This window comes from Panicum virgatum, chromosome 9K (assembly GCF_016808335.1).
Source record: "Panicum virgatum strain AP13 chromosome 9K, P.virgatum_v5, whole genome shotgun sequence".
NCBI classification, from domain to species: Eukaryota; Viridiplantae; Streptophyta; class Magnoliopsida; order Poales; family Poaceae; genus Panicum; species Panicum virgatum.
In genome coordinates, this window is record NC_053144.1 from 42,008,932 (window position 1) to 42,023,854 (window position 14,923).

Sequence of the window (14,923 nt, forward strand, 5' to 3'; positions counted from 1 at the left end):
CAAAATCACCGCAAGCTCTCGAACCTAGATCAGCGAGAATAGCTATGGACAAGCTATCTCGAAGCAGAAGACCCAGGTCGCAGCGCGGAAGCAAAGCGAGTCGAAACGCAGAACTGGACTGCAGAGACCGGTCAGACCGGTTGCACAGACCGGTCGGGCTGGGAATTCAAATTCCAGACCGGTCAGACCGGTCGCTCCCAAACAGCCCGCCAACAAAGCTCCAAATGTCAAATCTCGAACAAACGAAGTCCAAATCCAACGAAACTTGGAGGAAAGCTTCGTAACTACCCCGTTAACATATCCCCAAAAGATCTCACCCAAAAGATTCACGGATCGAGAGAAATCGAGGAAAGATCAAAGAGGATTGGGGTTTTCTCAAGAACACAAAATCGCCAATTCGTGAGAACTCATGATTCCAGAGGGTTTGGCACTAGACTATATGCATAGGAATCGTTCCAAAGAGTTCATCAAACCATGAAATCAAGGGTTGTTCTCCTCCAAACAAAGAACGCACTAAAAGAGGAGAATTGAACCCAAAACACAAGAGAGAAGGGGAGGACGAGATGCTCAGCACACACAAGTGAATTGCAAACAAATTTCATCCATTAATTCTCAGAGGAATTCACCTATACAACAGCTAGAGCCATCCGCCCATCATCCACCCTCTAGATTGAAGAGTATAGCTATAATCTAAACACTCTTTGCGTTGGAGTCCTTGGCCCTAACCTAGAGCAGGGGCAGGGAGAACGAAAAACGAAGAGAAAACAAAATACTCAAGAGACTCACCCAGCCACGGGCTGGTGGGGGGTATTTATACCCGGCTGCTGCGGCCAGACCGGTCAGACCGGTCCAGGGGACCGGTCAGACCGGTCGGGTCAGCAGCACCCCGCTGTACAGCCTCGATCGACGGCGGAGCTTCTTTCTTCGACTCGAAGTCTTTGCTGCGATGCCGCCACGTCGACGAAGATCCGGTCCGCGGTTTTGGAGGGTCCGTGAAACCCGGGTAGGTGGCCGGTTTTGAGAAAACTGTCAAAACCTCACGCGCGGGAAGATTCCCGCGCTCCACGCCGTGGCCCTAGACGCCGCCCGACGTCCGTCACCTCCTCGCCCGCAGCGAGGCCCTAGACGTCGTCGACGCCCGTCGCCTCCGTCAGTCCCGAGACCGACGCCCATGCCTCCACAACTTAGCGTCTTCAACCGCCGTCCGCCTGCTTGGTTTTGTGGCGCAAACCAAGAAACCTGTCTTCCGTCGCCACTTGCGCCCTCGATCCAGGAGTGGACGCCACAGCTGCCGCCCGGTCCGAGCTCCGGTCCCGGCTGCCCTTCACCGCCATCCACCGCACGGTCCATCGGCCACAGCACCTCCATGGCAGCTCCCCGCCGACACTCGATGCCCGTGTACCTATAATCCTAAGACCAAGCGCACGATCACACCGCACAGTTGACAATTCACTCATCACAGGCAGGGTAGAGTACTCACATTCCTCAAAGGAATGGCTCACTGACCAACGAAAACAATCAATCAGTCTAGTTGGCTTGCAAAAGTGTTCACTGTTCGTGCAAATACGCAAGTGACAAATGGCTTGTTTGGTTTCAGGGACTTTTTTTAAGTCCCTGGAACTTTTTATTATTTAGAAGTATTAAATAAATGTTAATTATAAAATTAATTGCAGAACCCTGGGGCTAAATTGCGAGACGAATCTAATGAGGTATATTAATCTATGATTAGCGGATGGTTACTGTACCATCACTGTAGCAAGAATTAATTAGGCCCATTAGATTCGTCTCGCGAATTAGCACTCAGCTATCAAAAAACATTTATAAATAGATTTTATTTAATACTATAAAATAATAAGATTCTTTTTAATGTGATAGGGACTTTTGAAAAAAGTCTTGGAGCCAAACAAGACCAGAGTACTATTTTGAATCAAGAAGAGAAATGCCAAATTGCTCACCTGCTGTTGTTGCTTTCGGCCTGTTCCTTGATCCACGAGCGTCAGGTGCAGGCTTGCTGGCTCGAGCACCCCGCACTGGGCTGGCCACCAGCGCTGCCTGGCGCGTGGGAGAGCGTGCCCGTGCTGGGCTGCTGGCTTCTCGCCGAGCGGCCTGCCCAGCCGCAGGACCGCGCTGGTCTGCTCGGCCCGCGAGGCAGCTGCTGGCCGCGAGGTAGGGATACAAATGATACGGATATTTTAACCTCAAAAAATATATATATATTTTCTGATGGTATTCGAATTCGATTCAGTCGGGAAGAATTTTTATCCGTCTGTATCTGATTCCGAGTATCCAATATCCGTAATCGATCTGTATCCGAATGCTCAAAAGTTATATTTTTATAATATCGATATTCATTATAATTTTATCCGGCAAAAACTAGCGCTATCTTTGTAACTCCGTTTTAGGCTCAAAGCATGGAATCCCGGAGGGTTGGCCTGCATGCAACAGGTCCACTCGTGCTCACTCGCGTGACACCGAGGTGCACCCAGTTGGTACAGCCCAAAAAGTATTTCCCTAACTACTTGTGCAAGTACAATCAAGGAACCACCTAAATTATTGTTATTCCTATCCGCTACTTCCTCTTCTCCCAATACATCCCAACTAGTCAATCAATAGTTTTGAGCGATATAATATGAAAAGTTGACAAACCGCAATAGAGCAAGTATTATAGTGGACGGTAAGAAAACTGAGATCTATGTGAAAGAGAGAGAAACAAAGAAAGAGAAGAAGATGGACGTCTCATCAGGCGCTCGCTCAAGCCGGCTAGGAGAGGCTATGCCTTTTTCTATTGGCTGAGTTTGCCGCGACATTATCAAGTACCAGTGGAGTCCACAGTCCACAGCGCGGGACGCACGCCCTTGGAGCTGGTAGCCGGCGAAATTATAAGCCATGCTCTAATTGTCTGTGAGCTCAAATAGAAGTGGCGAGCGATTACGAAGCTCACCACCTTTACCAATCAATGCAATGATGATGGGCATTGGTTGGGCCTTGACGCCTTGTTAATGTACACCACTACTTTGATCAGTAATGAATTATTATGTCGACCCATAAAGCCTTAAAAAAGGCTGCCTCCATCTCTACCTGTTGCATTTCAAAACATGGATGAAGGTGGACCACTTGCACCCCCGTGATCACCCCTGCTCGATCTGTAGTACCACCAAATTAAAGGAAAACAACGCCGATCTTTGAGAATAATGTCACATGTTCTCTGCTGATGAGCAGAAGCAGCCATTGCTGATCCGTAGCGATATAGAGGAAGATCGATGCAGGTGCTCGTGTGCTAGCACTACCAGACTCGCATACTTTGCCGAGTGTCACAGACACTCGGCAAAGGCCGAAAAACACTCGGCAACTTCTTTGCCGAGTGTAGCACTCGGCGAAGCGCACGTGACATTGTTTGCCGAGTGTTTACTGTCAGACACTCGGCAAAGCTGGGTTTGCTGAGTGTCCCGTAGCCGGTATTCGGCAAACAATAACGGCCTGAACACCACCCCACGGGAACGGGCGCGTGCGGGGCACGTGAGGATGTTTGCCGAGTATCTCATCAGTGGCACTCGGCAAAGATTGATTTTGCCGAGTGTCGGATGAGCGGCACTCGGCAAACATTAATTTTGCCGAGTGTCAGGTTTTTGGCGAGGGCTTTTTGTGAAGCACTTGGCAAATGTAAACTCTGCCGAGTGCTCGATATTATGCACTCGGCAAAGTCTCTGATACTCGGCATACGTGTTGTTTCCGGTAGTGTAGTCTTGCCACCGCATAGGACAATTGGGAGATGAGAAAGACACGACGCCCACACGAGCAGGTCCTTAGTGACCAAGTGGAAAACTGCGGCATACAGAGTGGCACAACGGTGGTGTGAGGAAAGAAAAATTAAAGAGGCCACCGTGAGACAGGAGAGGAGAGATGGCAGGATGCGGCACGAGCACGGATGCTTAATCTAACTATGGCTCGACCCATACGATGCGAGGCACAGCGCCATGCGCCCATGCCATCCTTGGCGGTGCACCGCACGTGGTCGTGGAGAAGTGGGATTGGCTCCTTTGCCGATGCGCGCAAAGCCGGCCGACCATTGCTGCAGCTTGCGAGTCCATCCTCTCGAGATCCCCGAGCGTGCTCCCTGCCGCACGGCGTTCCCCGTCGTAAAGCTCGCCGCCGGCGGCAGGGTCGGTGCCATTGCGCCCGCTGCCGGCAGCAGCTATAGCTCATGGAAGACGAGGAACGGCGGAGCCGGCCTCGCGGAAGCCAACAGAGTGCTGGTTCACCTGCTTTCCTGGCTCTAGGCGGCAGCAGCGAGGAGATGGCGTCGACCGGCACCACCACCTGCTGCATGCCCAGCTTCGCCGTGGAGGTCGTCGGAGACGGAGCTCCACAGTCTGCCGAGTGCTCGTCGCCAGTGGTACTCAAAGACAACACCATGGCGGAGGCCGCCATCCAGCTCACTACTGTTGTCGCCGCCGGTGGCCGCCAGCCGGTAATTTCTGTTTCCAACTTCCTTGGGTTTGCCGCATCTGGGGATGACGAGGTTATCAAATATCAATTCATCTCTGGTTACTTATTTTGTTACGAAAAAAAAAGTAGTTGCGGCGTTTATTGCAAAGTAGAGGAGTTTGATAGCAATGCCTTCATTTTACCATTATATGAATGTCGGCCATCAAATGGGTAGCTTAGCTTCAGATGAGCAGAAAAGTTTCAGTTTGTAATGTTTCTGTTTTTTTGAAAAATATAATATGGGTTAGTTGCAGGACTATGAACGGCATACCTGCAATGGCTCTGTTGATATCAGAGGCGATCCAGCTTCTAAGAAACATACTGGAAAATGGAGAGCCTGCTACTCCATTCTAGGTAACATCCATGGTGTTCTGTTCCACTCCACACTCATTCCAGGGATCATCGTAGTAACTGCCTCTCTTACATTTGCCAATCCTTGTTCTTTGCAGGTGGCGAGTTTTGCGGTGCTTTAGCGTACTATGCAGTTGGGACAAACCTTGTGAGTTATCTGACCAAGGTGCAGAAGCAAAGCAATGTTGCTGCAGCGAGCAATATCGCTTCGTGGCAGGGCACCTGCTACCTCACTCCTATTCTTGGAGCATTCTTGGCAGATTCATACTGGGGCAGACATCGAACTATTGTGATTTCCCTGATGATCTTTACCATTGTAAGTGTGCGCCGCTCTCCGTATTCTCACCACTCTCTGCTGCACATTTTCAAACTCAAATTTGTTTATCAGTTTAAGTGTGCGATTACGAGCGCGTACATGTCTGAACTTCTGTTTGTAGGGAATGGTTCTGCTTACACTTTCAGCAGTTGTTCCAGCAAGCATGCACACAATGGTGATCCCACCTCAGGAACTTTTGCCTTCACTGGGCCTGTTCCTGACTGCTCTAGGCTTAGGTGGAATGTGGCCATGTGTTCCCACATTTGGAGCTGACCAGTTCGATGACACAGATGCCACAGAGAAGGTGCAGAAGGAGCTATATTACAACTGGTACTTCTTCGCCGTCAATGGCGGTTTCTTCATTGCCAGCACACTCCTCGTGTGGGTGCAGGACAACTGTGGATGGGGATGGGGCTTTGGGATCCCTACGCTGTTCTCAGCGACCGGTATTGTTGGGTTTCTTGCATGTATGAAGCTTTACAGGTACCAGAAACCGGGAGGAAGCGCCCTCACTAGGATTTGCCAGGTTGTCGTTGCAGCCACTCGCAAGATCAATGTGGATGTGCCAGATGATAGCTCTCTTCTGTATGAAATGCCTGGAAAGGAGGCAGCAATCGTAGGGAGCAGGAAACTGATGCATACTGATGGACTAAGGTCTGGCGTTCAGAGTTCCTGAAACGCAATCTTCCCTCCATTCAGTAATTTGTTTTATCTACATTCAGTTACAGGTTTACTATCTTTATACATTCTCTGTTTTCTAACAAATTAACAGTTTTCATATTTAGGTTCTTTGATCGAGCTGCCACTATCACTGCCTCTGACGAAACATCTAGTAGTATACCTAGTCCATGGAAGCTTTGCACAGTGACACAAGTGGAGGAACTGAAGATCTTGGCAAGAATGTTGCCTGTCCTACTAGCTGGCATAATTTTCAACACTGCTGAAGCTTTCTTCCCTCTGTTCATCGAGCAAGGACAAGTCATGGACAACCATATCGATGGTTTTTCCATTCCTCCAGCCACTCTGACGACCTTCAATTGTCTCTGTATCCTCATCTTGGCTCCATCTTACAACAAAGTTCTCGTTCCAGTTCTAAGTAGGATCACTGGCACGAAGAGAGGTCTGTCTGAACTCCAACGAATTGGTGTCGGTATGGTTTTCTCTATGCTTTCGCTTGTTTCAGCAGCACTGGTAGAGATGGTGCGCCTCGACATCGCGAAGGAGGGAGGCCTAGTGCACCATAATTCTGCGGTCCCGATGAATATCCTGTGGCAGGGACCACAGTATTTCTTCATAGGTGTAGCAAAAGTATTCACTGTGGTCGGTTTCATCGAATTTGCGTATGAGCAGTCTCCTGATGCAATGAGAAGCTTGTGTCAGGCTTGCTCTCTCATCATGATCACGCTTGGGAGCTACCTAGTCTCTGTCATTCTGAAATTCATCAATTCAGTGACAGGGGAAAGATGGAGCCATGGCTGGATCCCGGAGAACCTCAATGAAGGGCATCTGGATCTATTCTTCTGGTTGATGGCAGGAATGCAGCTGCTGAATGTGCTTGTATTTGCGTATAGTGCCTCGAGGTACAAGCGCAAACTAGCTAGTTAAGTTTCCTAGCTTAGGACTGCTTATGGGTTTACGTAAGTTTTGTGTTCCATACTATGAGAGCTCAAAATTTGTCAGTCTTTCTGTAATTTTTGTGGAAAGGACTGAAACTATTACCACCTTAAAAGTATTACTCCCTCTGTCCTACAATATAAACATTCCTAGTTATCTTTCTATATGTTCAGGTACATACTTGTCCAGATACATAGAAGATGCTATGAATCTAATACATAGTTTGAAATGCTTAAATTTTGGAACCGAGAGAGTATAGTCTAGTAGTAATATATGAGTCGGCAACCAAGGGAAAGGGATGGACCTAGCATAGGTCCAGTGGCAGCACCGCCGCTCCCATTCTGGTTTTATAATGGAATTGGGCCTGTTTTCTTGTAGCTGCAATGGCCCGGCTAATAGCAGGCTGCCATTCACATTTTGGGTTTGGGCCACCCCTGGAAAACACATGTATTTCAGTGTTCAGATTGACTGTATTATTAAACAATGGTGTTCTGATGCTCATGTCAAATCTTTAGATATTTTGCAACCGTATCTTGTATCTCAGGTGATAATATTTGGTACTTCAATTTTTTAATTAAAACTTGCAGTTGAAGTTGTTGAAATTTATAAATAATTCAATGGAAAAGAATTAAAAGTCCACTAGTGATGCTATGGAGTCATGAGGAGAATGATGGCTGGGTTGTAATTAGTAATTAAAAGAGAATTGATGACTGATTAATAGTGCAAAATGATGGCCATTGTTGCACATAGAAGTGTCCAGGTTCATCCCCTTCCTCTAAGATTCACTATATAAGGAGATCATTCTCCTCTCATTCTCACACACCTTAAGCACTCTCTTAGGTACTCCTGCTAAGGAGACCTCTCCCTTCTCTCTCTATTGCTTTCTACATTCCCATCGCTAGCACTGCGCGCACAGTCCTGGTGAGGGCAGCATGCTAAAAATCCTGCTCGAGATACCGGGCAATCAGATTTTTGGGGAGCATCTTGAAGTGACTACTCGCTCCCTGAACGACTACATCGTCTACATCCTAGTGGTGTCAATGACTACGTCGTCTGCATTCTGGTGGCGTGAACGACTACTTCGTCTACTTCGTGGTGGCCATTCGTGGGACTGCACTGCGAACCACTTCCTGCACCAACTTTGTACGGCTACATTGAACAAGACCAGTCGAATCTTAGCATTTAGAAGTTTTAGATGAAGTTTTAATTACAAAACTAATTGTAAAACCCTAGGGATAAAGTGTGAGACAAATCTAATGAGATATATTAATCTTTAATTAGTTAATAGTTACTGTAGCATTACTATAGCAAATTATGGATTAATTAGGCTCATTAGATTCGTCTCGTAAATTAGCACCCATCTGTCAAAAAAAATATAAACAAATTTTATTTAATATTTTTAAATGGTAACATTTCTTTTAATGTGATAGAAACTTAAAAAAACTTATCGAAACAAGCAGCACCTCAATCGTTATAGGCCCTTTCGCCATGTGGGCTGGTCCCGACCGACACTACAGTTCAGTAGGTTCTGGTGGGATAGTTCTTCTTCATACTGTTGCCCCATAAATTATGTGTTCCCATCTACTAACACTGATCATACGTTAGCCGCCGAATATTGTTCTAAATCAGGTCCTGAAACCCAGTACTAATGCACTGTGCATGCAGAAACAAGGGGCGTGTTTGGAAGGGTGGCTGTGGCCAGCCCAGCCCAGCGACCAGGCCATTACCAGCCAGAACCTGGTGGCAAGGGGCCACCCATATTTGTTTGGCGCAGGGGTCCAACCCGGCCTGGGCGTCCCCAGGTGTGGTTTGGGTAGCACCTGGAAGCCGGGCTGGCAGCCCAACCACCACCAACTGCCAGTTCGGGGTGGTGTTTGGCATCGAGCCAGGCTGGGCAACCACACCAGTTCTCACATAATAACACATTGCCATTGCCATGAACAAATATAATCAAACAATAGCACAATGTTTACATATGGAATCAATGATGACAAGTACAACAAGTACTTGTGGACAGATTTTCACAATGTTTATATACAGAATTAATGATGACAAGTACAATAGCACAATGTTTATGTATGGAATAAAACATCATTTGTAACGGATTTGCATCATTCATTAGTAAGAGCATCTCTAAGAGTTGGGCATTTCTACCAAGGTTTTCACAGTCACAATTCACAGTCACAATACCAAGATTCACGGTTACAATACCAAGGTTCACAGTCACAATAATTTTCACACAGTCATAATATCAAGGTTCACAATCACAATAGGTGCATGCTCACGGTTTGTGATTCAAACAAAGCACCGATTGCAATTGTGATTCAATGATTATTTTTGCATCATAGGCCATTGAAAGGAGGAGGATTGGGGGTCGATTTCACCTTGGGGTGCTCGGAGGAGGCAAAGGAACCCGAAGAACAGGAAGAAGAGGAAGCAGATCCGGTCCGCACCAAACCCTAGGTGACCACCGGCACCGAGGAAGAAGCGCGTCGCCCGGAGTCCCAGCGAGGAAGGAGGTGCGTCGCTGAGTACAAGCACGACCGCGGCGGGGGAACGGAGAGGAAGCCGCCGGGGACGAAGCCGTGCTCGCCGCACTGGAGTGAGGGAGAGGGGACGGGGGAAATCGGCGAGAGGGAGGAAGCTTCCCTTTATAGGCCATGGATTTCGCCGAGGAGGGATGGCGCGAGAAGTTTCACCGTTCCCGCCCGAGCCCGCGCGAGCCAACTGCCGCCGGCCTAAATCGCCCGCCTTGTGCCGCGCGGAGCCGAGCTCCCTTAGCTACGCCGATTTCTCGCGTACGCGAGTAGCCAGGCCAATTTCTCCCCAGCTACGCCGATTTCTCCCTGGAGCGCAGCCGAGCCCACAAACCACCCTATCAAACACGCCCAAAATTTATCAAGTACATATATGCATTCAGGTGAGAGGACAGCATAGGCGGCACTGTATCTCACAGGTAAATTAATCTCACCGGGATCAGGGGCATAACCCCCTACTGTAACTACACAATTTAATATTGTCGGAGAGACATCTCGATCAATCCATCTATTGGAGTCGTGACAGTTTCATCACTTGGTTTAAAACTGAGTGGGATAGATGCTGATTACATTAAAATCACACTTTGTGTGCTGTCCTGCACCGCACGCACATGATGCACACAGGCATAGTGGATTCGACGTAGAACCGTAGAAGTACCCCATTTCCAAATGTGTTTACACTGAAATTAGATATATGCATGCATGGACCACACTAACTTAATTTATTATGTATATCGATACGTCAAGAAAAATAGGAAACTGAGCAGAAGCATACTATGTCCATGTCACGCAGCACTGCCCCACATCTCAATTAATGTTTCATGTATGATAGTTCCAGTGAGCATGACAAGAACGTAGTATGTATACGATGTGTATGCATATATGGTTAGGCACCGTGTAATAACGAACTTTTTTAGAAATATATCTAACTAGTATAAGCCAGTGTGTTGCTAAGGGTGACATACTTTGTATTCGTTCACTTCATGTTCCGATTGGAAGTCCGATTATTGGGATTTAGATTGATTTTTTCAGATTCCGATTAGAATTCCGATTGATCGATTTATCCGGATTCCGATTGAAGGACCAAGGAAACATTGCTTGTTTTAAAAATAATATAATAGTAAAGATAAAGATAGCGATATAATGGAGACTTTTTATGAATATATCTCATCAACTCTGCTTTAGTCGCTATCTTAATTTCAAATCATACCTTCTATCAGTTCTAATTAATACAGGTAACAGTAGTTTATGTGCCACGGCCTATGTGTGATTAGAACGATGAGTGCTTCCAAACATGTTTGCTTGATTAGAACGATGACTAATTATATTAATGAAGAATGCTTCATTACATATTTAACCAAAGCCGCAATTGCTGATAATGATAAAACTGTCAAACTAAAGCTGAGTTTTCGAACCAAAACACCGAAGGCACCAGCCCTAAATTGACTCTTCTATCCGAGGATGAGCAACTGGCACATTCGTTTGATTTGGTGTATATTTCCTTCATCTTGTCGACATGTGTGCTTCGTCCTAACCTACACTACCATCCAGATCCACGAATGGTGGGCCTCCAATAATGCACGTATGGATTCGCTGCCCTAGCTAGGTAACCGCCGGTAGCTCTCTGATGGGCCGGGCGGGAGGAGAGATGAAAGAGATAAAAGACATGAGAATGAAGGCAATGGCCACATATTTCAAAGATGCTAGCTTACTTTGATGCTAGCTCTCTGTACAAAAAGAAGGCAATTCAATTTCTCCCGAACCCATCTATGCTTGTAACTTAACTCTCTCTCCTCTTAATGAAAAACATCCTCAGGCACCGTTCCAAAAAGAAGGCAATTCAATTTTCAGTGTCCAGCTTTGTCAATGAAGCTGGAATTTGCATTGACCTTTCCCTTCAGCATGTAGCTTATAGATGATAATGTGCATGTGTACAATACTCAAATATGTGGAAGAAGGCGATGGGACAGATTCGTCCAACCGTGAGGATTGTTTGGTTGTACGTGCTCATTATTTCTAAATATGAAAGCCCTAGGGGGCGGCGAGCAGGCAGGACGTACACGTTGTCCAGAAAAATTTGCACTGTCGGTACCAAAATAAACGGCAACGAACTTTGCTCCGCGTGCTCACGTTCTTGCGGTGGACATAAAAATCTCTACCCACGTGTTGTCCAAACAGCTAGCGTACGTGTTTAATTCCTGTTGGCTGGACCGTTCTGGCATCTACATTTTGTGCCTTGGTCCGAGTTCCTAGATAAGGTCAACAGTAGTCATCCCCTCCTTTGCTCTATCCACGCTGTCCATTCCCCTTCTTAAGCATGCATCCTCTACTATTCCTCGCCGTTGCTTTCCCCTATGGTTCCTCTCTCCTGCCTTTTCCCCAAGTTTTTTTACAAAATTGACTAACATTTGTGTCTCTTGGTTTTCTGCTTCACGCAACACACTCCTCTTGCCCGCAGGCTGGCGGCACATCAGTGTTGCAGCCGCCGGCTGAAGACCTCTGGTACGGATATTTTTCGATCGACCAATAGAAACAGATCCTATAGTGATTTGGATATTATTTTCGAATGCCCGGATACTTTTTGGATACTGAATACGAGTTCAAATACCTCATTTGCATATTGGATTTGGGTATTGATAATAATTTGATTTAATTTCTAAATTGCATTACTGATTCATTTCAAACTAGAAAAATATAAATTAGCACAAAATTTTTCTAAAAATATAACCTATCTTTTGGCACTCTATTAGATTAATAAAAAACAGATTTAATCTCTAAAAATTGGCTAATTCATTTCAAATTACAAAAATATAAAATTAGTAGATTTCTTTAAAAATATAATATATCTATTGACACTCTATTAGAATTAGATCTTATTTATTCCTAGTATAGTTCGAGAACTAAACTCAAAATCTGACAGTAATTAGACCTATTCCATTTGAACAAAAACTCAATATAGTATAACAGTTCAAACTCTACCAATAATTTGATGGCTCCTATATATTAGTGCATGCAATATTTAGAATGTCAATATTGTATAATTGAGCGCCAAAAATGGTATGTCTGTATTTAATTTGGTCAATCAAGCACAATTTATTTTGAATTTAGCCTCCGGAATAGATGAATTGATTTGAGTGCTTGTAAAGTATCATTAATTTTATAGGTTATAATGTCGTTAATTGAGTATTTCCAATCTCAGTTATGTAGCAAGTTAGAATATCATGTAATCGAATCACACTTATCATCTTGATAAGTTAGAAATATCATGTAACAATTGTTTGCCAGTTTGCTTCATTAAACGTAATCTAGTTACAATACATCTAATATGAATAAATACTGACTTTACTCAATATCCGAAGAAATATTCATGTTCGACATTATCTGCATCCAGCTTGTTCCGTGTTCAACACATATATATTTATATTCGTAACTGAAGCAATCCGCATTCATATTTGTATCCGAATCTATCCATGTTCAAATCCGAATTCGATAGAAAATATGAAAATAAATACAATATCAGTGATATCCGTCCGAAACCAATCTGTTTACATCCCTACATGGAGCCCTCGCCTTGTTCCCCCTGACTCCGTGGTTCTATCTACGAATAGTAGGCCGCTGGCTGCTGCGCGTTGGATGCGTCCATATGGCGCGCAGGTCGGTGGCGCAGCAGCCACTGAGGCGTTCCACACGATGTCCTATGGTCCCCCTACCCCCACTCCCCCCATTTGCTATTTCCTCTGTGGTTCTTTCTTGCCGGAGCCGGATTCATGGTTGCAGCCGCAGCCATGGGTGCCGAGCCACAGTCATGGCCGCAGCCACGAACCGCGGCGCGCCGCCCGCCTATGTGGCACTACTGCCGCTGCTTTACATGGAGCTGCACCATCGCATGTGCTCGCCTTCTTCCACACAGTGTCCACTAGTAGCCATTTCTCGCGATGGCCTTGCATTCTATGTTTATTTAGATAGAGTTAATTTAATTTACTTGCTGCATCCATGATTTAGAAAATAAAAAGTTCTAAATCCTACAAGCTGTATGGGTTTTGGTTTTCAAAACTTAGTCTATTAAATCTACTTGATTTGATTCCTTTACTGTTTCAATCCTGGTAGATGCACCATTCCACCCCTCCCAACCCCTCATCTCTCCTGTTCTCTTTTCACCATCAACCCTTCTTCCTCCCTGAATTTTCTTTCACTCTTCTATTGTTCCTGTTCTCCACCTCTGTAGTGTTATGTTGCTGTTGGCGCCTACCAATGCCACCACTGATCGCCTAGCGATGACGCCCACAGACGTCAAGGGAGTGGCAGGTATTTCATGAACCACGAATAAATTCGCAAGTGCACGGAATACCACTGTAGCATTTTACCCGAGAGTATACCGGAGTGTCATTTATATTTCCGCAGAGAAGGCGGCGAATGGGAGTACATATGCTAGTTAATGGCCGGTCCAGATTGGATATTCAAATGCACAAACATGGGTAAGATTAATAATTGGATAGGAGGAAGTGTGACACATACAAGTTACACTCAACTCTAAATATATTCTATAGGCAGGGAGAAAGAAAGAAGTTAGCAGCTCGAGTCAAAGGCACTAGGTTAACTATATCTATGCTATCTTATGGTTAGATCAACAGAAGATTAAACTGGTACAACAGAAAGACCACTCCTATAGCTTCACGAGAGGATCCCAACCAAACAGAAGTGTGTTTTAGGATTTATTTGATAGATAATGTGTAAGAAATACAAACTCTCATGATTTTCTGATCATGTTGACGCCTAGAATTGGTCGTTACTAAGCGTCAACAGTTGCTGTCATTTTTTTTCCTTTTACAATCAGTGGCATTCAAGAATAAGATTTCCATTTCTTTGTATTGTCTTCTTTCTATATTAATACTTGCAGTAACTAATATCTTAACTCCCTGTTACATAGCTGATTGGCTAGCAGGCACATCATAGTGAAAGTTCGAATACAGGTATGAAAAAAGTTTAATTTGATAACCTTGTGACATAGCTGATTGGCTAGCAGGCACATCATAGTGAAAGTTCGAATACAGGTATGAAAAAAGTTTAATTTGATAACCTTGTGGACTACTGCATTGATATTACTAATAATAGAATCTAACAACAACACCACTTGTGGTACAATGGCAAAAAAACTGGAAAAAAATCAAACAACAACACCACTTGGTGAGCCTATTATTCCTTCTTATTTTCTTTGTGTAGAATGCTCCGGATAGTAATTCTATTGTCTGATCATGCATGTTATATAATACTGATTCAATTTTTTACCATTCCTTCTATCAATATTATTTAAATATATTATCTAGCTTATCGATATACAAAAAATATAGATAGTATAAACTTTCTATGAACGGTACTTGATGCGGACCAAGCTTGCTGCGATAATTCAGTTGTTTCCATGTACCAGAGGATCAATAGAATGTGATAAATGGATTAATAGGCATTAGAGCAACTCCAGCATACTCTATAAAAGCATCTCCAAGAATGCCCAATACATATTACAAAAACCTTATATTGGGACCAGTGTGAAAATTACTGCTCCAACAGTTGCCTATATATACCAACTCCCAATATTTCCGCGCCCAAAAACAGGAGCAAAACC

The 14,923-nt window shown here is 44.9% G+C and overlaps 1 protein-coding gene across 2 annotated transcripts; it reads left to right on the top strand.

Moving 5' to 3' along the window:
• Positions 1 to 3,962: 3,962 nt before the first annotated feature.
• On the top strand, positions 3,963 to 6,922 carry LOC120651461 (protein NRT1/ PTR FAMILY 8.3-like). Of its 2 annotated transcripts, none has more exons than XM_039928937.1 (5): positions 3,963 to 4,468; positions 4,734 to 4,839; positions 4,935 to 5,152; positions 5,274 to 5,806; positions 5,938 to 6,922. In XM_039928937.1, the coding sequence occupies exons 1-5, from the start codon at positions 4,202 to 4,204 to the stop codon at positions 6,755 to 6,757; spliced, it is 1,944 nt and encodes a 647-aa protein (XP_039784871.1). In that variant the 5' UTR covers positions 3,963 to 4,201; the 3' UTR covers positions 6,758 to 6,922. The 2 variants fall into 2 exon arrangements, with proteins under 2 accessions (XP_039784871.1, XP_039784873.1); XM_039928939.1 differs by having other exon boundaries at positions 3,964 to 4,468; positions 4,740 to 4,839.
• The last annotated feature ends 8,001 nt before the right edge of the window (positions 6,923 to 14,923 follow it).